The sequence below is a fragment of the Somniosus microcephalus genome, chromosome 16, assembly GCF_052327205.1.
Source record: "Somniosus microcephalus isolate GS21.2 chromosome 16, FLI_Smic_1.0, whole genome shotgun sequence".
NCBI classification, from domain to species: Eukaryota; Metazoa; Chordata; class Chondrichthyes; order Squaliformes; family Somniosidae; genus Somniosus; species Somniosus microcephalus.
In genome coordinates, this window is record NC_141002.1 from 103,904,867 (window position 1) to 103,932,782 (window position 27,916).

General features: G+C 47.1%; 1 protein-coding gene across 2 annotated transcripts in view; it reads right to left on the minus strand.

The window, feature by feature from the left end:
* The window catches only part of fgfr1op2 (FGFR1 oncogene partner 2), a 38,254-nt gene extending 12,371 nt beyond the window's left edge, over positions 1–25,883 (minus strand). Inside the window, exons 1-3 of one of the 2 annotated variants that reach the window (XM_086009644.1) lie at positions 25,785–25,883; positions 17,391–17,526; positions 3,325–3,442 (exon numbers count right to left, since the gene is read on the minus strand). In XM_086009644.1, the coding sequence (XP_085865770.1) occupies positions 3,325–3,442; positions 17,391–17,526; positions 25,785–25,789 (259 nt within the window). In that variant the 5' untranslated portion in view covers positions 25,790–25,883. Of the gene's footprint in view, positions 1–3,324; positions 3,443–17,390; positions 17,527–25,073; positions 25,745–25,784 lie in introns of those variants that run through there. The other variant, XM_086009643.1, reaches the window with a different exon arrangement.
* Positions 25,884–27,916: the final 2,033 nt, after the last annotated feature.

Genomic DNA, 27,916 nt, shown 5'->3' on the forward strand with positions numbered 1-27,916 from the left:
AGACTTACAGATGTCATTGTACAGAGAAAGCGCAGGTTATAAGCATTATTTAAGGCAAGGTTTTCTCAGTAATGGCAAATGGGAAGACTTGCATTTCCCAAGTTCCTTATGACGGTCCGCAGAAATGTTTCACAGTGCTTCTCAATGGATGACTGAAGTGCAAGGACTGTGGCGGTGTCGGCAAATGTGACAGCCACTTTGTGCATAGCAGGATCCCAAAAAACAGAACAGAAATGATGCTTTTAGTGGTGCCGGCTGAGGAAGGGACGTTGGGTGCAACAGCAGGAGAACGCCCCACTCTTCCTCAAATAGCGGTACGGGATCTTGAATGTCCTCCTGAACAGGCATGCGGGGCCTCAGTTTAATATCTCATTTGGAGTACAATGTTTCCATCATTACAGTACTCCCTCAGCATTGCACTAGGGGGTCAACCTAGATTATTGGAATGCACTAAAACATGTAACCTCATGGTGAGAGTACATAATGTTGAAATGCACTGTGCCGATAAATTTAACATTCATGTTCAGGCAAAACACTATAAAGCAATTCTGCTCCAACTGGCTGGATTGTCTGAGTTGACAGATTGAAGAAAGGCTGACGTGAGTTCCCAGCTGCCTGCTCTGATGAACGTTGGGTGAAAATCCAATAAAGCATTTCTGCGCAAGTTAATTTGCCGTTGATGGTTAGGGGTGCAAATAGACACAGAGGGAAAAAAAACCCGAAAAACTCTTTAGGAAGTGTACAATCCATCTATAGCTGTACAGTCAAAAAATGAAACTTGGTGTGCATATACACTACGAGTTTAGTATCGGCGCAAGGTGGCCTCGGCTTCACAGCGACTCGAAGCCTCGACAGTGTAAACTAAGCATTAAGGCCCCAGCTGATTCCTTTACACTGTAACGACAGCATTGGGCTTGAAGTGAAACCACTTCACACAGACACTACAGTTGGAGGGTAAATGCGCCTCAGTGATCATCCGCTTGGAATTATTTTTTGTTGTTGAGAGAAACATCATTCCTGCTTTGGGGCAGTTTATTAATGATAGAACTCCGATATTACATAGAAACATAGAAGATAGGAGCAGGAGTAGGCCATTCGGCCCCTCGAGCCTGCTCCGCCATTCAATGAGATCATGGCTGATCATCCAAACTCAGTACCCTGTCATTAAGACATTTCAAACAGATTTTGTACAATGCAGGTCACTTCCTTTTATATTAAAGGGCTCTGTATTCTGAAACAGTCCACAACTGTGGGAAACTCTTGAGTCTGACTCATTTTTATTATTGCTGTCGGTGAAAGATTTAACAAACTAAACTGAATATATTGGCATCCGAGCTTCTGTTGCCATGTTTGGCAGATAAGAGCAAAGGAGAGACATAGGACCAGGAGGAGGCCATTCAGCCCCTCGAGCCTGCTACACAGGACCAGGAGGAGGCCATTCAGCCCCTCGAGCCTGCTACACAGGACCAGGAGGAGGCCATTCAGCTCCTCGAGCCTGCTACACAGGACTAGGAGGAGGCCATTCAGCCCCTCGAGCCTGCTACACAGGACTAGGAGGAGGCCATTCAGCCCTTCGAGCCTGCTACACAGGACCAGGAGGAGGCCATTCAGCCCCTCGAGCCTGCTACACAGGACCAGGAGGAGGCCATTCAGCCCCTTGAGCCTGTTCCGCCATTCATGGCTGATCTGCCTCAACTCCATTGACCCGCCTTTGCTTCATATCCCTTGATACCCTTACCCAACAAAAATTTTAATTGACCCTCAGCATCCACAGCCTTTTTTGGGGGTGGGGGGAAAGAATTCCAGATTTCCACTCCCCTTTGTGTGAAGAGGTGCTTCCTGACATCACCCCTGAATGAGGAACAGCACCTCATCTTTCGATTAGGCACTTTACAGCCTTCTGGACTCAACATCGAGTTCAACAATTTCAGACTATAATCCCTGCTCCTATTTTTTCACATGGCAGCTGTTGATGATTCTGCCATCCCCATTTGCAACATTTAATCTCTCCTGCCTTCCACCCTATCACAGACCGTTCCTTTTGTTCTTTCCTCCCCTCCCTCCTTTCCCTGCCTCTGCACCGGCTTAAAACCTGTTACATCTCTAACATTTTCCAGTTCTGACGAAGGGTCACAGACCTGAAGCGCTGGGCTGGACTTTCATTGAGGAGGCGGGTAGGAGGCAGGACTACAACTTTCGGGGTTGTAGCCCCGCCTCCATCGAGTTCTAGCCAACCCACGCGATTTTGACTTGATTGACCTTGTTGAGCCCGCCCAGCAGGCTCAGCAGGCCAATTAAGGGCCACCCGGCAACAGATGATGTCACAGACAGACATTTCATCTGTCAAGAGGTTTTGACAGATGAAATATCAGCGTTTCACAGCTGTTTGAAGCTGTCAAACACTGACAATCTGTACTCCAAGTTAATTCCTTCCTCTCAGGATGATTTAGAGATCTCTCCGGAACAGAAAGCTGAAGGCTGCAACTTTTGACAGTTCGCAGCCATTCTGCTTTCTGTGCTGGTGAGATGAGGGACTCCCGAGACCTGAAGGAAGGAAGGCTGTAAAGGTAAGTACAAGCAAGTAAAACTTCTTTAAACACTTTACACACACCAAACACACTTACCTCTGCACTCATGCACCCATCACTCACCTGAACACTGGACATTTCGAACCCTCCAAGCCCTTCAGCCCGACGGTCCGCCTCGCTAACTTGGCGTGGTTCGGAGCCGTCGGGAATCCCACACTTCAACATTAAAAATAGGGATTAGGCTAAAAACTGCCCGTTAACTACCTGTTAACAGAGTTAATTGGCACTAATCCCCTTCCCGCCTCGGGGAGGCGGGTCCCAGTGGGAGGCGGGTATACGCCTCCTTTGAAACTGGCATGGAGGTGGGTTGGGGGCGGGATGGGTTTGTGCCCCTGATTTCAAGATTTTAACCCCCACACGCCTCCAATCCCGCCTCCATGGCCCAATGAAAATCCTGCCCGTTGACTCTGTTTCTCTCTCCACGGATGCTGCCTGGCCTGCTGAGTATTTCCAGCATTTTCTGTTATTTCACCCCTGAACGGCATGACTCTAATTTTAAGGTTACGCCCCCTTATTCTGGACTCCCCCCACCAGGGGAAGTAGTTTCCCTATCTACCCTATCAAATCCTTTAATCATTTTAAACACCTCGATTAGATCAGCAAGAGTTCTGACGCACAAAATTAAAGAATATTTCTACTGAATTGCCCAGTAACGATGAATGTTTTGACGAGAGAAGCCGGCACACTGAGTGGTGTCTCTCAATCTCCTTTATTAATAGACACAATGAAGGCTCACCTTTATTTTCCTGCTGCAGGTCTCTGATCTGCCGGTTCTCCTGCTGGATTCCCATCACGAGGGTGGAGCGGGGTCGGTGCCTGGCCACTTCATTTAATTCCTGAATATCTTCCTGGTACTGAATAACAAACCCAGAACAGAACAGGGATTGCAATTCACCTCGGGCACAATTAACAAAAAATAGACCTCAAATCCAAGGCAGCTTGTTCGAATTACCCTGCGCACCGAAATAGGTCACCATGCAATCATAGCAGCTGAATGAGGGTCCGATGGTACAAGAGTTGCGGGGTCTGCCTGGCACACTACTCTGATTCTCTCAGTTTGTGGGGTTGGGAGAGAGAAAGAGAGGAGTTAGTCAGCCTGTTGCACGTGTGAAGTGTTATATCTTGCAAGAATGAACAGCTGGCAGTATCTACAGAAAATGCTGGAAATACTCGGCAGGTCAGACAGCATCTGTGGAGAGAGAAACAGAGTTAGCGTTTCAGGTCGTGATGAAAGGTCATCGACCCGAAACGTTGACTTTTGTTTCTCTCTCCACAGACGCTGCCTGACCTGCCGAGTATTTCCAGAATTTTCTTTTTTTATTTCAGATTTCCAACATCCGCAGCATTTTGCTTTTGAACCGGCACTATCGACTTTATCAAAGCCACACCTCCTGCTGACTGATGACGGAGAGGAGCTAACCGTGGTCTGGGAGATGTCTGGCGCCGGATCGTCCTAATCTTTCGACTGACCAGAAGTGTGATTGAAAATAATAGCCCAGTAAAGAAAAAGTCATGATAATTGCAACTAAAACACAAACCGTTTATAGATAGTGGTGATATTTATATAAATACCACAGGAGTCTGTTGTAAAACTCTGAGGCCCTGTAAATGTTGAATAGAACTTTAGTGCTTTACCACCATAACATTACATTAAGAGTGTGAACATAAGAAATAGGAGCAGGAGGAGGCCATATGGCCCCTCGAGCCTGCTCCGCCATTCAATAAGATCATGGCTGATCTTCTACCTCAACTCCACTTTCCTGCACTATCCCCATATCCCTTGATTCCCTTAATATCCAAAAATCTATCGATCTCTGTCTTGAATGTACTCAATGACTGAGCCTCCACAGCCCTCTGGGGTAGAGAATTCCAAAGATTCACCACCCTCTGAGTGAAGAAATTTCTCCTCATCTTGGTCCTAAATGGCCGACTCCTTATTCTGAGACTGTGACCCCTGGTTCTAGACTCCCCAGCCAGGGGAAACATCCTCCCTGCATCTACCCTGTCAAGCCCTGTAAGAATTTTGTATGTTTCAATGAGATCGCCTCTCATTCTTCTAAACTCTAGAGAATATAGGCCTCGTCTACTCAATCTCTCCTCATAGGACAATCCCCCCATCCCAGGAACCAGTCTGGTGAACCTTCGTTGCACTCCCTCTATGGCGAGTATATCCTTCCTTAGGTAAGGAGACCAAAACTGTACACAATACTCCAGGTGTGGTCTCACCAGGGCCCTATATAATTGCAGTAAGACGTCTTTACTCTTATACTCAAATCCTCTTGTAATAAAGGCCAACATTCCATTTACTTTCCTAATTGCTTGCTGTACCTGTGTGTTAACTTTCAGTGATTCGTGTACAAGGACACCCAGGTCCCTCTGAACACCAACATTTCCCAATCTCTCACCATTTAAAAAATACTCTGCTTTTCTATTTTTCCTACCAAAGTGGATAACTTCACATTTCTCCACATTATATTCCATTTGCCATGTTCTTGCCCACTCACTTAACCTGTCTATATCCCCTTGAAGCCTCCTTGCATCCTCCTCACAACTTACATTCCCACCCAGCTTTGTATCATCAGCAAACTTGGATATATTACATTTGGTCCCCTCATCCAAATCATTGATGTAGATTGTGAATAGCTGAGGCCCAAGCACTGATCCTTGCGGTACCCTACTAGTTACAGCCTGCCAACCCAAAAATGACCCGTTTATTCCTACTCTCTCTTTTCTGTCCGTTAACCAATCCATGCTAGTATATTACCCCCAATCCCATGAGCCCTAATTTTGTTTAATAACCTCTTGTGTGGCACCTTATCGAATGCCTTCTGAAAATCCAAATACACCACCTCCACTGGTTCCCCCTTATCCGGCTAGTTACAACCTCAAAAAACTCTAACAGATTTGTCAAACACGATTTCCCTTTCATAAATCCGTGTTGACTCTGCCCAATCCTATTATTATTTTCTAAGTGCCCTGTTACCACGTCCTTAATAATAGATTCTAGCATTTTCCCTACTGCTGAAGTCAGGCTAACTGGTCTGTAGTTCCCTATTTTCTCTCTCCCTCCTTTCTTAAATAGTGGGGTTAGGTTTCCTACCTTCCAATCCGCGGGAACAGTTCTAGAATCTATGAAATTTTGGAAGATGACAACCAATGCATCCACTATCTCTATAGCCACCTCTTTCAAAACCCTAGGATGTAGGCCATCAGATACAGGGAATTTATCGGCTTTCAGTCCCATTACTTTCTCCAGTACTATTTTTTTTTACTGATACTAATATCTTTCAGTTCCTCATTCTCGCTAGACCCTTGGTTTTCCACTATTTCCGGGAGGTTTTTTTTGCGTCTTCTTCCGTGAAGACAGGCACAAAGTATTTGTTTAAATTCTCTGCCATTTCTTTATTCCCCATTATAATTTCTCCTGTCTCAGCCTGTAAGGGACCCACGTTTACTTTCGCTAAACTTTTCCTTTTTACATACCTATAGAAGCTTTTACAGTCTGTTTTTATGTCTCTCGCTAGTTTACTCTCATATTCTATTTTCCCTTTCTTTATCAATTGTTTGGTCCTCCTTTGCTGAATTCTAAAATCCTCCCAATCCTCAGGCTTACTACTCCTTTTGGCAACATTATAAGCCTCTTCCTTTAATCTAATACTATCTTTAATTTCTCTTGTTAGCCATGGTTGGACCGTTTTTCCCGTGGTACTTTTATTCCTTAAGGGAATGTATATTCATTGCGAATTATGAATTATTTCTTTAAATGTTTGCCATTGCTTTTCTACTGTCATATCTTTTAATCTAGTTTCCCAACCTACCTTAGCCAACTTGCCTCTCATACCCAAGTAGTTTGCTTTGTTCAGGTTTAGGACCCTAGTTTCGGACTTAACTAAATCACTCTCAAGCTCAACATAAAATTCTATCATATTATGATCACTGCTCCCCAGACTCTCCTTTACTACAAGGTAATTAATTAACCTGGTCTCATTGCACAGTACTAGATCTAAAATAGCCAATTCCTTCCTAGGCTCCTTGACATACTGATCTAGAAAACTATCTTGAATGCATTCCATGAACTCTTCCTGTGCACTATTTCAGTGTGAAGGTGTGCGCAATCGCCTGGTGAACTCTTGACATTTGACTGGACACAACGCTAAACGGTAGCTTCTTGCTGTCAGTTCTTTTAGAATGACATAGAACATTCAGCAGAAACAGGCCATTGGGCCCAGCCAGCCTGTGCTGGTGTTTATGCTCCACACGAGTCTCCTCCCACTCCATCTGCCTCATCCCAGCCTTTCAGCTGATCTTTCTATTCCCTTTTCTCTCATGTACTCGTCTAGTTTGCTTTTGAAAGCATCTAATGTATTCGCCTCAACCACTTCCTGTGGTAGCGAGTTCCACATTCTAATCACTCTCTGAGTAAAGAACTTTCTCCTCATTTCCCTATTGGATTTATTAGCAACTATCTTGTATTCATGGCCCTAGTTTTAGATTCTCCCACAAGTGGAAACATTCTCTCCACATCGACCCTGTCCAACCCATTCATCATTTTAAAGACCTCTATCAGGCCACCCCTCAGTCAACATGTTTCAAAGTATAGATTTTGACAGACAAATTTCCGACTGCAACAATGAATACACCGACATCAGCAACTTCACATTGCCTTTAACACTTCTGAATGAGGGTGCATCTACTTTCTAACTCCAGTCAATCCTGAACCCTCTTTACTCTCCTCTCCGATTATTTGCTCCGTCACAAATTCTCCCCTCCATAGAGTCTCTTAACTGGGAGAGCATCGAAACTTTCCACCATCTCCAGGCATTGCAAAGCCAACAGGAGGTACATTTGGTGAGGGGCAAGAGGCATTGCCAGCGTCTCTAAATAAACAAAGAAAAAGTGCAAGGACATTTCCATTTAAAGAAAAAGCAATAGTGATCTCAAGACAGCTACATGAATGTACTATCCCAGGTTCAGCTTCTTTGAAGCAAAGTACAAACGTTGACAGCCATGAAACTTGAGATAAAGCAGAAAGTAAATCTGAAGTGATAATTTATCCCTCCCTATCCCAGGGAGACCAAAGCCAATTGTCGGGCCTGTATCAGCTGCTCTGACTAAGATCATCCAACGGTGCATAGGCTGGGGATGAAACCTGGGATCTTCCCAGTCTGGGTGGCTCAGTGCCACACTAGACCAACGTTCCACACTAGACCAACGTTCCCTCTAATTTTTTGGGGGGCTGTGCGGGCCATTCAGAATACCGCGCATGCACGGTTTTCGCATTGAAAAGCCGGCTGCGCGCGTTCTCTGGAGCGCTGCGTGGCCGCGCAGCTTACAGGGAACGCTGCACTAGGCCCCTGTTTACATGGAGTAGATTGGGCCGATACTCTCTGGAGTTTAGAAGATTGAGGGGTGATCGCATTGAAACGTATAAGATTCTGAGGGGGATTGACAGGGTAGATGCCGAGAGGTTGTTTCCCCCTGGCTGGAGTGTCTAGGACTAGGGGGCATAGTCTCAGGATAAGGGGTCGGCCATTTAGGACTGACATGAGGAGGAATTTTTTCACTCAGAGGGTGGTGAATCTTTGGAATTCTCTAGCCCAGAGGGCTGTGGATGCTCAGCCGTTGAGTATATTCAAGATCGAGATCGACAGATTCTTGGGCAGTAAGTGAATCAAGGGATATGGAGATCGGGTGGGAAGGTGGAGTTGAGGTAGAAGATCAGCCATGATCTTATTGAATGGCGGAGCAGGCTCGAGGGGCCGTGTGGCCGACTCCTGCTCCTATTTCTTATGTTCTTATCTCTTACAGCAAGTCTGTGTAAAGAACATCGAGGTGTGGTAACCATGTGCAGTGTTGTCACTGAGCTTACTGTATTTGTACTAATATAAATTAACAACAACTTGTATTTATATAGCACCTTTAATGTAGTAAAATGCCCAAGGCGCTGCACAGGAGTATTTTAAGTCAAAAAAAATTGACACCGATCCACATAAGGATAAATTAGGGCAGGTGACCAAAAGCTTGGTCAAAGAGGTAGGTTTTAAGGAGCGTCTTAAAGGAGGAAAGAGAGGTAGCGAGGCGGAGAGGTTTAGGGAGGGAATTCCAGAGCTTAGTGCCTAGGCAACAGAAGGCACGACCACCAATGGTTGAGCAATTATGATCAGGGATGCTCAAGGGGGCAGAATTAGAGGAACGCAGATATCTCGGGGGGTTGTGGGGCTGAAGGAGATTACAGACAGAGGGAGGGGCGAGGCCATGGAGGGATTTGAAAAAAAGGATGAGAATTTTGAAATCGAGGCGCCGCTTAACCGGGAGCCAATGTAGGTCAGCAAGCACAGGGGTGATGGGTGAATGGGACTCGGTGCGAGTTAGGACACGGGCAGCCGAGTTTTGATGACCTCAAGTTTACGTAGGGTGGAATGTGGGAGGCCGGCCAGGAGTGCGTTGGAATAGTCAAGTCTAGAGGTAACAAAGGCATGGATGAGGGATTCAGCAGCGGATGAGCTGAGGCGGGGCGGAGACGGGCGATGTTACAGAGCTGGAAATAGGCGGTCTGTGTTATGCTGCGGATATGTGGTCGGAAGCTCATTTCAGGGTCAAATATGATACCAAGGTTGTGAACAGTGTGGTTCAGCCTCAGACAGATGTTAGGGAGAGGGATGGAGTCAGTGGCTCGGGAACCGAAAACAATGGCTTCTGTCTTCCCAATATTTAAGAACATAAGAAATAGGAGCAGGAGTCGGCCATTTGGCCCTTCGAGCCTGCTCCGCCATTCAATGAGATCATGGCTGATCTTCTGCCTCAACTCCATTCACCGGCCCTATCGCCATATCCCTTGATGCCCTAACCAGTCAGAAATCTATCAACTTCTGTTTTGAATATACCCAATGACTGAGCCTCCACAGCCCTCTGGGGTAGAGAATTCCAAAGATTCACCACCCTCTGTGTGAAGAAATTTCTTCTCATCAGTCCTGAATGGCCTACCCATTATCCTGAGGCTGTGGCCCCTGGTTCTAGACTCTACAGCCAAGGGAAACATTCTCCCAGCATCCACCCTATCAAGCCCTGTAATAATTTTGTATGCTTCAATGAGATCCCCTCTCATTCTTCTGAATTCAGGCCTAGTTTACTCAATCTATTCTCATACGACAGTCCCAGGAATCAATCTCGTGAACCTTCGTTGCACTCCCTCTATGGCAAGTATATCCTTCCTTAGGTAAGGAGACCAAAATTGTACACAGTACTCCAGGTGTGGTCTTACCAAGGCCCTGGATAATTGGAGTAAGACTTCTTTACTCCTGTACTCAAATCCTCTTGTAATGAAGGTCAGCATACCATTTGCCTTCCTAATGGCTTGCTGCACCTGCACATTCACTTTCAGTGACTCATGTACAAGGACACCCAGGTCCCTTTGAGCATCTGCACCATTTAGGAAATACTCTACCTTTCTGTTTTTTCTACCAAAGTGGATAACTTCACATTTATCCACATTATATTCCACCTGCCATGTTCGCACCCACTCACTGAGCCTGTCGCGATCCCCTTGAAGCCTCTTCACATCCTCTTCACAACTGACACTGCCACCTAGCTTTGTATCATCAGCACATTTAGAAATGTTACATTTAGTCCCCTCATCCAAATCATTGATATAGATTGTGAATAGCTGGGGCCCAAGCACCGATCCTTGCGGAACCCCACTAGTCACAGCCTGGCATCCTGAAAAAGACCCGTTTATCCCTACTCTTTGTTTTCTGTCTGTTAACCAATTCTCAATCCATGCTAGTATATTACCCCCAATTCCATGTGCCCTAATTTTGTTCACCAACCTCTTGTGTGGGACCTTATCGAAGGCCTTCTGAAAATCCAAATACACCACATCTACCGGTTCCTCTTTGTCTACTTCACTAGTTACATCCTCAAAGAACTCCAATAGGTTTGTTAAACAGGATTTCCCTTTCATAAATCCATGTTGACTCTGCCCAATCTTACTATTAGTTTCTAAGTGCCCAGTTATTGCATCCTTTATAATAGATTCCAGCATTTTCCCAACTACTGATGTGAGACTAACAGGTCTGTAGTTCCCCGTTTTCTCTCTCCCTCCTTTCTTAAATAGCAGGGTTACATTTGCTATCCTCCAATCTGCAGGAACCATTCCAGAATCTATAGAATTTTGGAAGATGACAACCAATGCGTCCACTATCCCAATGGCCACGTCTTTCAAAACCCTAGGATGTAGGTCATCCGGTCCTTGGGATTTATCAACTTTTAGTCCCATTAATTTTGCTAGTACTGTTTTTTTACTAATAATAATTTCTTTAAGTTCCTCATTCTCGCCACACCCTTGGTTTTCTCGTATTTCTGTGAGGATTTTTGTGTCTTCCTCCGTGAAGACAGAAACAAAGTATTTATTTAATTTCTCTGCCATTTCCTCGTTCCCCATTATAAATTCTCCTGTCTCTGACAATAAAGGACCCACATTTACCTTTGCCAGTCTTTTCCTTTTCACATACTTATAGAAGCTTTTATAATCTGTTTTTATATTTTTCGCTAGTTTGTGCTCATATTCCATTTTCCCTTTCTTTATCAATTTCTTGAGTCCCCTTTGCTGATTTCTAAAATGATCCCAATCCTCAGGCTGACCGCTTTTTCTGGCAACTTTATAAGCTTCCTCCTTTGACTTAATACTAGCTTTAATTTCTTTTGTTAGCCATGGTTGGATCACTTTTCCTTTTGGGTTTTTATGCCCTAGAGGAATATATGTTTATAATAGCAAAATACTGCGGATGCTGGAAATCTGAAATAACAACAGAAAATGCTGGAAATACTCAGCAGGCCAGGCAGCATCCGTGGAGAGAGAAACAGAGTTAACGTTTCAGGTCTGGGACCCTTCATCAGAACTGGAAAAAGCTGGAGATGTAACCGATATTAAGCAGGCGCAGAGACAGGGGGTGGGGTTTAGGAGGGGAGGAAGGAATTGAAAGAACATCCTGTACTTTTGTAAGAGGCAGGAAAGATAAAATGTTGCAAATGGGAATGGCAAAAATCATACTGCGTGAAAAATGGGGGCAGGGATAATTATCTGAAATTGTTGAACTCGATAGGCTGTAAAGTGCCCAATCGAAAGATGAGGTGCTGTTCCTCGAGCTTACGTTGAGCTACATTGGAACAATGTAATAGGCTGAGGACAGAGAGATCAGAGTGGGAGTGAAGCGGAGAATTAAAGTGACAGGCGACCGGAAGCTCAGGGTCACCCGTACGGACTGAACGGAGGTGTTCCGCAAAGCGGTCGCCCAATCTGCGTTTGGTCTCCCTAATGTAGAGGAGACCGCATCGTGAGCAGCGAATACAGTATATTAAATTGCAAGAAGTACAAGTAAATCGCTGTTTCACCTGGAAGGGGTGTTTGGGGCCCTGGACAGTGGGAAGGGAGGAGGTAAAAGGGCATGTGTTGCATCTCCTGCGCTTGCACGGGAAGGTGCCAAGTGAAGGAGAAGGGCTGTTGGGGGTGATTGAGGAGTGGACCAGGGTGTCGCAGAGGGAGCGGTCCCTTCGGAATGCTGAAAGGGGAGGTGAGGGGAAGATGTGTTTGGTGGTGGGATCACGTTGGAGGTGGCGGAAATGGCGGAGGATGATCCGTTGAATGCGGAGGCTGGTGGGGTGAAAGGTGAGGACAAGGGGAACCCTATCGTAGTTCTGGGAGGGAGGGGAAGGGGTGAGTGCAGAAGTGCGGGAAATAGAACGGACACGGTCAAGGATCGTGTCAACCACGGTAGAGGGGAATCCTCGGTTGAGGAAAAAGGAAGACATGTCGGAAGCACTAGTATGGAAGGTCTCTGCACCCGCTTAATATCTGTTACATCTCCAGCTTTTTCCAGTTCTGATGAAGGGTCCCAGACCTGAAACGTTAACTCTGTTTCTCTCTCCACGGATGCTGCCTGGCCTGCTGAGTATTTCCAGCATTTTCTATTGTTATTTCAGGAATATATGTTTGTTGCAAATTATGCATTATTTTCTTGAATGTTAGCTATTGTATGTCCACCTTCATACCTTTTAGTGTAGTCTCCCAATCTACCATGGCCAACTTGTCCCTCATACCCTTGTAGTTTCCTTTGTTTAGATTGAAGACCTTAGTTTCAGATTGGACTACATCACTCTCAAACTTAATGTAAAATTCAATCATGTTATGGTCACTTGTCCCTAAAGGCCCTTTTACCACAAGATTATTGATTAGCCCTTTCTCATTACACAGTACCAGATCCAGAATAGCCTGTTCCCTGGTTGGTTCCTCCACATACTGATCCAGGAAACCATCTCGCATGCATTCCAAGAATTCGTCCTCCACACCATTAGTGGTAATTTGATTTGCCCAGTCAATATGTAGATTAAAGTCCTCCATGATTACTGTATTGCCCTTGTTACATGCACTTCTAATTTCTTGATTGATACTGTGCCCTACATTACCACTACTGATTGGTGGCCTATACACAACTCCCACCAATGTTTTCCGCCCTTTGCTGTTTCTTAGCTCCACTCAAACCGATTCCAGTTCTACAGGAAACTTTTTTTTATGCGGCACGGACGGGACCGATGTGGTGCCGGTTCATCAAAAATTCCGGATAACCGAACGCTATAGTAAAAGATACGGAGCCGAGAGCTCCGTATAAAGTAACAAACTCTACAGCTTCAGAACAATGGGCACAAGCTGCAAGCGTCTCTGTAGCTTAGCAACAGTTGCAGCCACACCCTTGCACAGCAACAAATGGAGGAAGGCAAGTAATAAAAGTTACCTGAACCTACTCCTAAATTTTGCCGGTTAACCGACATTTCCGGTTATTTAGGTGCCAGTAAATCGAAGGTTTCCTGTACATCACGATCTGCTGAGCCAAGATCTTTTATCTCTACCGTACCGATCTCATCCTTTATTAACAGCGCTACTCCACCTCCTTTTCCCTTTTGTCTGTCCTTCCTAAATGTTGACCCGGAACATTCCGTTCCCAGCTTTGGTTACCCTGCAACCATGTCTCTGTAATGGCAATTACATCATACCCATTTACTTCTATTAGTGCCATTAATTCATCCATCTTTTTGCGAATGCTACGTGTATTTAGATAAAGTGCCTTCAACTTTGCCTGTTTAATATTTTTCTGCACTTTGACCCACTTTACTGTTGGCCTTTGTTTCTGCTCCCTACTAGTTTGCTGACTACTTTTCTAACTTGCACTTCCAGCTTTGTTTCTCTCTGTTCTGGGCCCACACTTAGGTTCCCAGCCCCCTGACAAAACAATCCTTCCCAACAGCACTAGCAAACCCCCGTGAGGATATTGGTCCCGGTTCTGCCGAGGTGTAATCCGTCCAGCTTGTACAGGTCACCTCCTTCCCCAGAATCGGTCCCAATGACTCAGGAATTTAAATACTTCCCTCTTACACCATCTCTCCAGCCACGCATTCATCTGGTCTATTCTCCTATTTCTGCTCTTGCTAGCATATGGCACTGGGAGTAATTCCCGAGATTACTACCTTTGAGGTCCTGCTTTTTAATTTATTTCCTAGCTCCCTATATTCTGCTTGCAGGACCTCGTCCCTCTTTCTACCTATGTCGTTGGTACTGATATGGACCACGACCTCTGGCTGTTCACCCTCCCCCTTCAGAATGTCCTGTAGCCGCTCAGTGACATCCTAGACCCTGGCACCAGGGAGGCAACATACCATCCTGGAGTCACGTCTGCGGCCACAGAAACGTCTATCTGTTCCCCTTACGATAGAATCCCCTATCACTATTGCTCTCCCACTCTTTCTCCTCCCCTCCTGTGCAGCTGAGCCACTCGCAGTGTCTCGGACTTGGCTCTTGCTGCATTCCCCTGAGAAACCATCTCCCCCAGCAGTATCCAAAACGGAAAATCTGTTGGCGAGGGAGATGGACCTAGGGGACTCCTGCACTACCTTCCTAGTTCTTTTACTCTGTCTGGCGGTCACCCATTCCCTGTCTGCCTGCACACTCTTTACCTGCGGTGTGACCACCTCGTTACACGTGCTATCCACGAAGATTTAATTGGAGAAAATGTAACTAGTCAGTCACCTCATTACTGATTGTGGGGTCTTGCTGTGTACAAAAAGGGCAGCTGCTTTTGCCTATATAACAGTGATGGCACTTGAAAATAAATCATTGGATGTGAAGTGCTTTGTGGTGTTTCTGAGAGGCATGATAACACACTGTGTAAGTCATTCCTTTCCTTTCACTCCACTATTACCTCAAATTGCTCCCACTGTGACCACCGATTAGAGCCTTCTATCCATCAAGGGATATGTGGAAAGGGCGGGAAACTGGAGTAGAGGTCGAAGATCAGTACTTTACCCTGGCGTTAGATAGCTTAAAATACGCTCAAGCTTGAAGAGTTAAATGTACATACATATTGAGTGCTTTTCACTCTGTTTGAGTGGATACAGTTCGAACATTTCAAATGCTCTTTGCTCATCTCCTAGCAACAACTTCCTAACTCGATCTGGCATTCTGAACGTAGCAATGAAAGTGAGTGGGGGCAGATTTGTAGAAGCAATTCTACGTTAAGACTGTTTTAGATAACAAGACTCCATTCTACGGGTCCCATCCAGCTCTCCATTTGCACGGGAGCGGTCAAGCAATTTCTGAATATTCATTATTTAGAGGTGCAGCGCACACTTAGTAAAATAACTAACCCTTGCAATTATTTAAAGGGAAGCACTGATGTGTGGATAAGAATTGACATCGGAAGTGTTTTTCCTTGTCGTGTCTCATAATGGCAGCCGTTAAAAAGATTACGTTCCTCCAGGGGTTCTTATGTTAATCTGCTTCACATCATGCTACTTACGCCTTCACTGAACTTCCTTTATGAATGTGTATCAGTAAATATTTTCAAACCAGGCGTGTATAGTAAATTGGACAAGTGCAGTTTCTTAAGGAAAGCCACACTCCCCATTACATCAGGAAGTGGAGTGACTAATGGCGCCAGCTCAGAACTAAAATAATTCCAGTCTCAAAACTTCCAGTCACACGCTCTCTGCTACTCAGCACCTACAGCATACCTGATAGGTTTCTCAATTAAAAATGACACTATGTGAAGATCAAAGCTTATGGTGCAGGATACCACCAAAGTAAGAAACAGAGTGAAGCCAAGGGCCCGGAATTTGCGGTCAGCGGTGAAGCAAAGACACTCGCCGCAGGCCGTGAAGGAAGCTTCCCACCGCGCTCTCGCACGCTCTGTAGCAAGAAGTTTGCCCCTTTTCGACGCTCAAGCGATTTCAGCGCTCTGTAGTGGGGGATCCTTAACGCGATCTGCTGTGACGTCAACAAGCTGTCTAAGCAGCCAATCACAATGCAGAACTCTCTCAGACAGGGAACCAGGAAATGAGAAGCTGCTTTTATCCGGACTTTTAAAAAATGTTACAGAGAGTGAAACAAAGACCGGGGCTCTCACATGGGGATAAGGTAGAACCTGAGATATCATTTTTTTTTAAGTTTCTTAAAAATTGTAATTTTTTATCATAATGATGGAGAAATTTGACACTCCACAAAACTTAAATTAGTTTTTCAGGGCCATAACGTTTGTTTAGCAGTCAATATGCTGTTAAACCCCCAGTTACACCCAATCCAACAAGATCTAACTTTTAATGTGGTGTTTAACAGCGATATTACTGCGGAACAGCCCAAGTTTTCGTCAGTTTCGCTGCTTTCCCTGATAACACCAATTGCCGGCTATTGTGTGTGGAGGGGGTCCACAGCGCAGCCAGTGTCGGGGCAGTGAATGACTGACCGTAACTTCAGGACTTGAACGTTAGGATGCGCAGGCGCTACATCCTGAAGCTGCGGTCAGTTTCAGAGGGGTAATAACGGCGAGCGCTGATCGCTCATCGTTATTACCTATCGCAAATTTCGGCCCATCGTAAAAATCAATGAGTAATGAGAACTAGCATGAGCTTTACAAGCCAGTAGATTGTACATTATACAGTAGTTATATTTACAGAGCAAGAATTTTCAGTATTCAGTCACAGGCGAGGACTGTGAGCCCCAGAATATCGCAAGGACTAGCAGACACAATAGCCATCCCCGCCAGCACACCATGGCTGCAGTTGTTATCTACAGGATGCGCGACAGAAATTCACCAAATTTACAGCAACAGCGCCTGCCAGCCCTTGTAGCCTCCAGCACAGAGAAGGACAAGAGCAGCATTATCATGGGAGTACCATCACCTCCAAGTTTCCCCCCACTCCCCCGCCTCAAAGCTGCACACCATTCCGACTTGGACATAACACCACCCCGATCATTCCTTGATCCCCGCTGGGCCAAAATCCTGGCGTTGTCCCGCCTAACCCCGTTGACGGGGCCCCATCACACGGGCTGCCGCGCTTCAAGGCGGCCCACCGCCACCTTCTCAGAGTGACCGGGGGTGGGCTATAGATGGGGCCTCCCGTGAAAAAAGACCCCACAGGAAGGAATTACCATTCTATGGAACAGTCTTATCGAACACGGAACAATTACACAGCCGCGCTGACTTCTCAATACATGGCGATGCGGAATAACATAATTCAAGATCAGAAACCGGAATTCTTCATTTTGACCTGCATATCCAAAAGATTCTTTCGTCCCCCACCAGCACCTTGAGCAAATAACTTCAATATTACCAGTTACGGTTTTTATGGATTTGAGGTTTTTGAAGGCGACGCTTTTTACTTTGACTTTTCAATTTAATAAAGTTCAATTTTTTTTTTTTTTAAAAAGGAGAAAAAGCAGATTTGGGAAGCTGAGTACGACGGCTGTACATCACTCACCTGCTTCATCGCCTCCACCCGCTTGTTAAGGGCGGTGGTCTGCTCGATGAGCGCCTCCGCCGCGCTGTCATGCTCTTTCAGCCGTTCCACCAGCGCCTTCGCATCCGCCAGGACCTTCTCTATAGTACAACTCATTCTGCAAAAGACAAGTCGGGGTTACTTAGTACCTTGTCACGTGGCTCAGAAAATATTCCAAAACGCTTCACATACAATAGAGTACTTTGAAGTGTAGAATCTTACAGCACAGAAGGAGGCCGTTCGGCCCATCCTGCCTCTTTGGTCGAGCTCTCCAATTAGTCCCACTCCCCCTGCTCTTTCCCCACAGCCCTGCACATGTTTCCTTTTCAAGTATATAGACTACACTGGAGTAAGTGTAGGCGTGTGGTGTAGGCAAGCATGGGAGCCAGTCTTGTGCACGGCAAGATCCCAGAAACAGCAGCTGGATGAATTGGCCTGTTTTTGGTAGTGTTGGCCGAGTAAGAAATGTTGGTCGGGAGACAGGATCATTAATGACTACCGTAACCAGAGAACAGGCAGACAAGACCTGGCCTGCTGAGTATTTCCAGCGTTTTCTGTTGTTATTTCAGACAAGACCTTTGTTTATTTCAATGATGAAGAACACCTCTGACGGTGCAGCACTCCCCCAGCACTGCACTGGAACGTCAGCTTAGGCTGTGTGCTGGAGTCCCGGGGCGGACTCAAACCCACTTGAAGAGAGTCCCACCGACTGGGCCGTGCTGACGGCTGCAAAAACAGGCAGGACCGCCGATCAAAGAAAATCCTTCGACTGCTTCAGAGAATGATTTAAGCAAAAGAAGTAACAAAACACATTGGGATTTGTAGAAATCCTCTTGTGTTTTAATAACCGCAGTGCCGCACTAATTACCAGCCTACTCATCAGTGTTGCGTTTAAACTGGGCTTTCATTTTGAAGGCTAAGGCTGCTGCTATAATGCACCAGGTCTGAGACCTGCAGCAACAGTGGTTCACAACCCACATCACCACATTTAGAGCCAAGGTTGCCTGTGGCTGCAAATCGGGGGTCCTGCAGCTCCAAGACAGCTATTCCCCATTCACACCGCGCACACGTGATCAAAGCTTTGCTTCTGTCCACTGAGTTTGAAATGTTTGCGAGTGTAAGCAGCAGCTCAGATCCAACGACACCGTGAGCATTTTATAAACCATCTGTACACTGCACTAAACCTACGCTCCGCTCCGTGCAGGGACACGCAGGGTGAGACAGCCTTCCTGAGCAGGGGGGGCTTCATAGAAACACATAGAAGTTACAACACGGAAACAGGCCATTCGGCCCAACCAATCCATGTCACCATGTAACCCTCCCCCCACAGATAAGCAAATAGTTCTAATCCCGTTTACCCGGCCTCGTCCCATGCCCCTTCAACCCCTTTTCCTTCATCCTCCTGTCCAATCTAGTCTTGAATGTTGACAGTTTCTGCCTCGCCCACTAACTCTGGGAGTGAATCCCACAGCCTCATGACTCTCTCTCTGAAGAAGTCTCTCCTGTCCTCTGTTCTAAATTTCTGACATTTCATCTCGTGTCTACAGCCCCCTTGTTCTAGACCCCTCAACTAATAAGAACATAAGAGACAGGAGCAGGAGTCGGCCAATCGAGCCCCTCGAGCCTGCTCCGCCATTCCATAAGATCATGGCTGATCCAATCTTGGCCTCAATACCACTTTCCCGCTCTCTCCCCAAACCCCTTGACTCCCTTGCAGTTTAAATGTCTGTCAATCTCTGCCTTGGCGGGGGGGGGAAAGAGAAGGCAGCGAGTGATTCACACTACTAAACTCCAGGGTCAGATTGAAACCTGACTCGGGTTATACTAAAACCACTTCGCAAGCACAGAAAAGTGGCTGCATAACTGCACCCCAAACTTTCTCCCTATTTTTCTGTGTTGTCCATTTCTTTTCCTAATTCAAAAAAGGTGGTAGAGAGAAAACGGGGAATTACAGACTGGTAAGCCTGACATCGGTAGTGGGGAAAATGCTAGAGTCCATTATAAAAGATGCAATAGCAGAGCACTTGGAAAACAGTGACAGGATCGGACAAAGTCAATATGGATTTACAAAAGGTAAATCGTGCTTGACTAATCTACTGGAATTTTTTGAGGATGTAACTGGTAGAATAGATAAGGGAGAACCAGTGGATGTGGTGTATTTGGACTTTCAGAAGGCTTTCGATAAGGTCCCGCATAAGAGATTAGCGTGTAAAGTTAAGGCACATGGGATTGGGGGCAAGGTATTGACTTGGATAGAGAACTGGTTGGCAGACAGAGAGCAAAGAGTTGGAATAAACGGGTCTTTTTCCGAGTGGCAGGCAGTGACTAGTGGGGTACCACAGGGATCGGTCCTTGGACCCCAGCTATTCACAATATATATTAATGATCTAGACAAGGGAACTAGATGTAATATCTCCAAATTTGCAGACGACACAAAGCTGGGTGGGCGTGTGTGCTGTGAGGAGGATGCCAAGAAACTCCAGGATGATTTGGACAGGTTGGGTGATTGGGCAGAAGCATGGCAGATGCAATATAACGTGGATAAATGTGAGGTTATCCACTTTGGTGGCAAAAACAGGAAGGCAGATTATTATCTGAATGGCAATAGATTGGGAGAAGGGGAAGTGCAACGAGACCTGGGTGTCCTTGTGCACCAGTCGCTGAAGGTAAGCATGCAGGTGCAGCAGGCGGTTAAGAAGGCAAATGGTGTGTTGGCCTTCGTAGCGAGAGGGTATGAGTACAGGAACAAGGATGTCTTGCTGCAGTTGTACAGGGCCTTGGTGAGACCACACCTTGAGTATTGTGTGCAGTTCTGATCACCTTATCTGAGGAAGGATGTTCTTGCCATGGAAGGAGTTCAGTGAAGATTCACCAGGCTGATACCTGGGATGGCAGGAATGACGTATGAGGAGCGATTGGGTCGATTGGGCTTATACTCGCTGGAGTTTAGAAGAATGAGAGGGGATCTCATTGAAACTTATAACATTTTGACAGGACTAGACAAACTAGATGCAGGAAGGATGTTCCCGATGGCGGGGGAGTCCAGAACCAGGGGTCACAGTCTAAGGATAAGGGGTAAGCCATTTAGGACAGAGATGAGGAGGAATTTCTTCACCCAGAGAGTGGTGAACCTGTGGAATTCTCTACCACAGAAGGCAGTAGAGGCCAATTCATTAAATATATTCAAGAAGGAGCTCGATATATTTCTTAAGGCTAAAGGGATCAAGGGGTATGGGGAGAAGGCAGGGACAGGGTACTGAATTTGGATGATCAGCCATGATCGCATTGAATGGCGGGGCAGGCTCGAGGGGCCGAATGGCCTACTCCTGCTCCTATCTTCTATGTTTTAAATATATAATCACTATGATACTAAATAGGACATTTCAGGTGCACAAATTTTATACGGCAATAAAAATGCTGAAGAGTTGTTTTTTTTAAGTATAGCATTCTAGCATTAGCTTTGTAACTTTAAGCTGTATTTAGTCCCACTGTGAAAACCCATCATTAGCCTCAAAAGCAGAGGTAACAGACATCACTGACGTAGCAATTTTATAAAATCAAACATAAAGCATGATTTAGAAAACAAAATGTTAAAAACTGCTTCCCAACGGGAGCTGCACTCAGAGCGGTGACAAGAGCCGTGAAATATCTTTGATACTATAAGACAGGATTTTCCATTTTTACTTTTGTCCTTGTGAGTCACATATTGTGGTGCCTTGGGGGCTTTATACAGGAAACTCTCGATTTACCGGCACCTAAAAAAATAACCGGAAATCTCTGTTAACCGGCAAAATGCAGCAGTAGGTTCAGGTAAGTTTTACTTCATGTTAGTGGCCGTTCCTGGATCTGTGGCCGTGTAACCGGGGTTCCTGCACCTACGCCTGGATCTGTGGCCATGTTACTGGGCTCTCGTACCTTTTACAATATCTCTCTGTAATCCGGACTTTTTGATAAACCGGCACCACGCCGGTCCCAGATAAAAAAAAGAGTTTCCTGTATAAAGTTTAAATCCAGGCAGAGGGACCTGGGGGTGCATATTCACAAATCCTTGAAGGTGGCAGGGCAAGTTGATCAGGTGGTTCAGAAAGCGTGCGGGATACCTGGGCTTTGTAAATAGGGGCATTGAATACAAAAATCACTGGTTCGGCCCCAGCTGGAGGATTGTGTCCAGTTCTGGGCACTGCACTTTAGGAAGGATGTCAAGGCCTTGGAGAGGAGGTTCACCAGGATGATACCAGGGATGAGGGGCTTCAGTTATGTGGAGAGATTGGAGAAGCTGGGATTGTTCTCTCTCTCGAGCAGAGAAGGTTCAGAGGAGATTTAATAGAGGTGTTCAGAATTATGAGGGGTTTTGATAGAGCAAGTTTTTTAAAAATTTATTTATGGGGTGTGGGCATCGCTGGCATGGCCAGCATTTATTGCCCATCTCTAGTTGCCCTCGAGAAGGTGGTGGTGAGCCGCCTTCTTGAGCCGCTGCAGTCCGTGTGGTGAAGGTGCTCCCACAGTGCTGTTAGGGAGGGAGTTCCAGGATTTTGACCCAGCCACGATGAAGGATCGGCCGATATACTTCTAAGGCACGAGAAGTAGGGAGAAACTGTTTCCTCAGGCAAGTGAGTCGGTAACCAAAGGTCACAGGTTTAAAATAATTGGCAAAGAGAACTAGATGGGAAATGAGGAGAATGTTTTTCACACAGAGGGTTATGAAGATCTGGAACACACTACCTGGAAGGGAGCAGATTCCATCGGAGCTTTCAAAAGGCAATTGGACTTGGACATGAAGAGGACTAATTGGCAGGATTATGGGGGAATGAGCAGGGGATGGGACTAACTGGAGAGCTCTTTCACAGAGCCGGCACAGGCGGGACAGGCTAGCTGATTGAAGATTCTCGGAATCCCTGTTCCATTCATTTGTATCTCAAGTTCCTGATACTAACAGATCCCAACGTTTTCTTGTCTTTACATCTCGTAAGGCCGTGGGGGCCTGTTTTCGATATTAAAGGTTATTTTTCTGATTTAGGATTTATCCACCAATAAGGAAGCAGCACTAAGAACAACCCTTTCCAGACCTACAATATTCAAACAGGACAAACCAGCAGCTAAGGACTCGAAGTGTACTTAGGACCGAGCCAAATCGTCCACCAGCCGGAGGGTGGAAACTCCCAGCTGCTCAACCTTGTGCAGTGCCTCACTCCAGTACACTCTGCAGGTGGCTGCGCTCGAGACGTGCTTCGGTTTTGTGCCATTCATTTTGCCCAGATGGTGTTCAACACCAGCAATCGCACAATAGCTAACCAAGCACCCAGGAAGAGAGTTTCAACATTTGGATTGATCTGAATCAATCGGCCATGAAATTTAGCACAAATATTTAATTCAGGCGACGGGCAGCACCAAAAGAGCCCCTTTACATACACAGGATTACACAGAATATACAGCACAGAAACAGGCCATTCGGCCCAACCAGTCCATGCCGGTGTTTATGCTCCACTCGAGCCTCCTCCCACCTTTCCTCATCTAAATCCATCAGCATAGCCCTCTACTCCCTTCTCCCTCATTGCTTATATAACCGCCCCTTAAATGCATCTTCTGAATTCCCTATTGGATTTTATGGTGACTATCTTATATTGATGGCCTCTCATGAACAATAAATAAAAACTTTCCATTTGTATTAGCTGCAGATTAGGCACACAGAGGAATGAATATGAAAACTTGTGCACATACAAACACCAATAAAATGTTCCACAGCCCCAGGGATGCTGTGGAAAATGCACGGAATAATCCCAAGTTCTTGACACTACATTCTGCCATATCAACAGCAGCAACTTGTATTTATAGCGTGCCTTTACATAGAAAAATCATCCCAATGCGCTTCAGAGAATCGCGAGTAAAAGGCGTGCGAAGCCAAAGGAGAGTGGGAGAAAAGACAAAAAACTTGGGACAAAGAGCTGGGTTTTAAGGAGCGTCTTAAGGGAGGTGGCGAGGTTTAGGAATTCCAAGGAATGGGACCAAGGCGGCTGCAGGAGAAGGCAAAAGGCCAGAACCAGAGGAATAAAGAGTTTCTCTGAAATGATACATAAACAATGTCACCTTGAGGTTGCGGTATATTTAGGTAGGCAATCATTTTTATGCCAAATATATCTCTTTGTTTCAGGCTTATATTAAAGCTACATTTATTCAGAATTTTACTGTCTAGTGTTTTTTTAAATTACAAATGATGCAAATTTTTTAATTGCCTGTGAGTAGGTGGTGGTGAGCCGCCTTCTTGACAACTGAGTGTCTCGCTCGGCCATTTCAGAGGGCAATTAAGAGTCGACCACATTGCTGTGGGTCTGGAGTCACATATAGGCCAGACCGGGTAAGGACGGCAGATTTCCTTCCCGAAAGGACATCAGTGAACCAGATGGGTTTTTACGACAATCCAGTAGTTTCATGGTCACCATTACGGATACTAGCTGTTTATTCCAGATTTATTTAATTAACTGAATTTTAATTCCCCAGCTGACGTGGTGGGATTTGAACTCAGTCTCTGGATCATTAGTCCAGGCGAGACGAGATGGTAATAGGACAGGAGACTCTCTCACCTCTTTTTCCAGTACATTGATGACTGTATCGGTGCCGTTTCCTGCTCTCGCCCTGAACTAGACAACTTCATTCACTTTGCCTCCAATTTCCACCCTTCCCTCACCTTCACATGGTCTATCTCCGACTCTTCCCTTGCCTTCCTCGGCTTCTCTGTCTCCATCTCTGGGGATAGGTTATTGACCAACATTCACTACAAGCCCACTGACTTCCACAGCTACCTGGATTACACTTCCTCCCACCCCGCCTCCTGTAAGGACTCTATTCCATCCTCCGCCATTTCCGCCACCTCCAACGTGATCCCACCACCAAACGCATCTTCCCCTCCCCTTTCAGCATTCCGTAGGCACCGCTCCCTCCGAGACACCCTAGTCCATGCCTCTATCACCCCCAGCACCCCTTCCCCCGGCACCTTCCCGTACAAGTGCAGGAGATGAAACACCTGCCCTTATACCTCCCCCCTTCCCACTGTCCAGGGCCCCAAACACCCCTTCCAGGTGAAACAGCGATTTACTTGTACTTCTTGCAATCTAGTATACTGTATTCGCTGCTCACGATGTGGTCTCCTCTACATTGGGGAGACCAAACGCAGATTGGGTGACGGCTTTGCGGAACACCTCCGTTCAGTCCGTAAGGGTGACCCCAAGCTTCCGGTCGCCTGTCATTTCAATTCACCGCCCCATTCCCACTCAGACCTCACCGTCCTCGGCCTCTTGCATTGTTCCACGGAAGCTCAGCATAAGCTCAAGGAACAGCACCTCATCTTCTGATTAGGCACTTTACAGCCTTCCGGACTCAATATCGAGTTCAACAATTTCAGATCATAACCTCGGCCCCTATTATATTTTGATATATTTTTTATCCACACATTTCATTTGTGCCTTTTCCTTTTCCTCTCTCTCCCACATGGCAGCTGTCTCTCACTCCGCCAGCGCATTTCACACTTCATCTAGAGCCATCCTTTGCCTCTTTACCTGTCCTATTACCATCTCGTCTCACCTTGAATATCTCTTAATGTCTCCTCACCCCTCCCAGACCTTCCCTTTTGTTCTTTCATCCCCTCCCCCATTTCCCAGCCCCCAAACTTGCTTTTTCATCCGTTTCATTTCCTGCTTTTTTCTCAGTCCTGACGAAGGGTTTCGACCTGGAACGTTGACTCTGTTTCTCTCTCCACGGATGTTGCCTGGCCTGCTGAGTTTCTCCAGCATTTTCTGTTGTTACTCTGGATTACTAGGCCAGTGACATCACCACTTTGTTTGGTGGTGAGGGGCGGGGCATGGGTTCCAGGGGTGGGGTCTGGGTCCAAGGGGCAGGAGGCGGGGCCTGATGTCCAGGGGGCGGGGCTAGGGTTCAGGGCCTTGGCCTTGGGGGCGAGACCTGATGACCAAGGGGCGGGGCCTGGGCTCCAGGGGGCGAGACCTGATGACCAAGGGGCGGGGCCTGGGCTCCAGGGGGCGAGGCTAGGGTCCAGGGGGCGGGGCCTGGGCTCCAGGGGCGGGGCTAGGGTGCAGGGGGCGCGGCCTGGGCGCTAAGGGGCGGGGCCTTGGCTCCAGGAGCCAGGCCTGATGTCTAGGGGGCGGGGCCTGATGTCCAGGGGGCGGGGTCTGACCAATCCCCGGATGGCTCTGACGGTTGCCGCTCTCGCTGTCCCGGGACTCTGAGGGCCGCCATCCTCCGGCCGTGGCGCCATTCCGCGCCGGCTCCCCGCACCGCGGGGACTCTCCCCCGCGCTCCCCTCCTCCCCGGGGCTCCGGCTCCCGCTCCCGATCCCTCTCTCTCTCTCTCTTCCGCCGCTCTCACCTCATCGGGCGGCCGCCTCCATCAACATCCCGACAGGCGCCGCGCGCAAACCGGAAATCCGCAACGCGCCTGCGCACAGCCTCCTGCGCACGCGCTGCACGCCGGGAGCTGTAGTTTCCCCTCGCCCCCTCACTGCGCGTGTGCGAGACTCGGGCGCGATTTGGCCTCCCGGCCACAGGTGGCGCTGTGCTCACACCGCCCCTCCCCCCCCCACACAGGGCCGTGTCTATTTGCAACACCAAAGTTCTGATTGGTCCCCTTGGATGACACGACACACCCAGCCGTTTCCCTGGAATGTGTAATTAGATCCTCCCTGCCTACATAATCAATCACTTTGCAAAGTGCCATGCTGGCTGCTCACTCCAGACAGAACAGGGCTCATAGAAACATAGAAGATAGGAGCAGGAGTAGGCCATTCGGCCCTTCGAGCCTGCTCCGCCATTCAATGAGATCATGGCTGATCATCCAATTTCAGTACCCTGTCCCTGCCTTCTCCCCATATCCCTTGATCCCTTTAGCCTCAAGAAATACATCCAACTCTTTCTTGAATATATTTAATGAACTGGCCTCCACCACCCTCTGTGGCAGAGAATTCCACAGGTTCACCACTCTCTGGGTGAAGAAATGCCTCCTCATCTCAGTCCTAAATGGCTTACCCCTTATCCTTAGACTATGACCCCTGGTTCTGGACTCCCCGGCCATCAGAAACATCCTTTCTGCATCTAGTCTGTCCAGACCTGACAGAATTTTATAGGTTTCGATGAGATCCCCTCTCAATCTTCTAAACTCCAGTGAGTATAAGCCCAATTGACACAATCTCTCCTCGTACGTCATTCCTGCCATCCCAGGTATCAGCCTGGTGAATCTTCGCTGCACTCCCTCCATGGCAAGAACGTCCTTCCTCAGGTAAGGTGACCAAAACTGCACACAATACTCAAGGTGCGGTCTCACCAAGGCCCTGTACAACTGCAGCAAGACATCCTTGTTCTTGTACTCGAACCCTCTTGCTACGAAGGCCAACATACCATTTGCCTTCTTAACCGCCTGCTGCACCTGCATGCTTACCTTCAGCGACTGGTGCACAAGAACACCCAGGTCTCTTTGCACTTCCCCTTCTCCCAATCTATTGCCATTCAAATAATAATCTGCCTTCCTGTCTTTGCCACCAAAGTGGATAACCTCACATTTATCCACATTATAGTGCATTTGCCATGTTTCTGCCCAATCACCCAACCTGTCCAAATCGTACTGGAGTTTCACGACATCCTCCTCACAGCTTACCCTCCCACCCAGCTTTGTGTCGTCTGCAAATTTGGAGATATTACATCCAATTCCCTTGTCCAGATCATTAATATATATTGTGAACAGCTGGGGTCCTAGGACCGATCCTTGCGGTACCCCACTAGTCACTGCCTGCCACTCGGAAAACGACCCGTTTATTCCAACTCTTTGCTTTCTGTCCGCCAACCAGTTCTCTATCCAAGTCAATACCTTGCCCCCAATCCCATGTGCCTTAATTTTGCACGCTAATCTCTTATGTGGGACCTTATCGAAAGGTGGAACAGACAGGGCTCAGCCTTGTGGGTTAAGACCTTCTCCCAAACCCCAAACCAGTTCCTGCACCCACTGCCTAAGTTCTTGACCCCTCCCCTCCAAGTTTCTGACCTTCTCCCACCCCCGGGATCCTGACCTCCCCCCACCCCCCGCAGAAGATCCTGACCTTCCCCCAACCCCCCGCCCCCTCAGTACATGGAGCATTGAGCGTGGGTCACGGATTGTTAACAGGTTTATTGGATATGAAGTGAATAGTGAGAGCTTTCCGAGAAATCAACCAGGTCTAGGGGGAGGAGAGGGAGCACGTGGTGTGGGTGTAAAGAGGGTGGGGTTGGAAGAACGTGATCCGTCTAACTTTGGATTACGTTCTCGCTCTCACACACCCCTTAAGACCTTCCCCTTAATTTCTTCCCCCTCCCCACTGTGCCCTCCGTGTCCTTTACCCCCCAAGTTCCTGACCTCTCCCCTCCCCTCCCCTCCTTCCTCTCTCTCGCCCTCCCCACTCTCTCCCCCCCTCCGATCCCCACTCTCTCCCCCTCCGATCCCCACTCTCCCCCCTCCGATCCCCACTCTCTCCC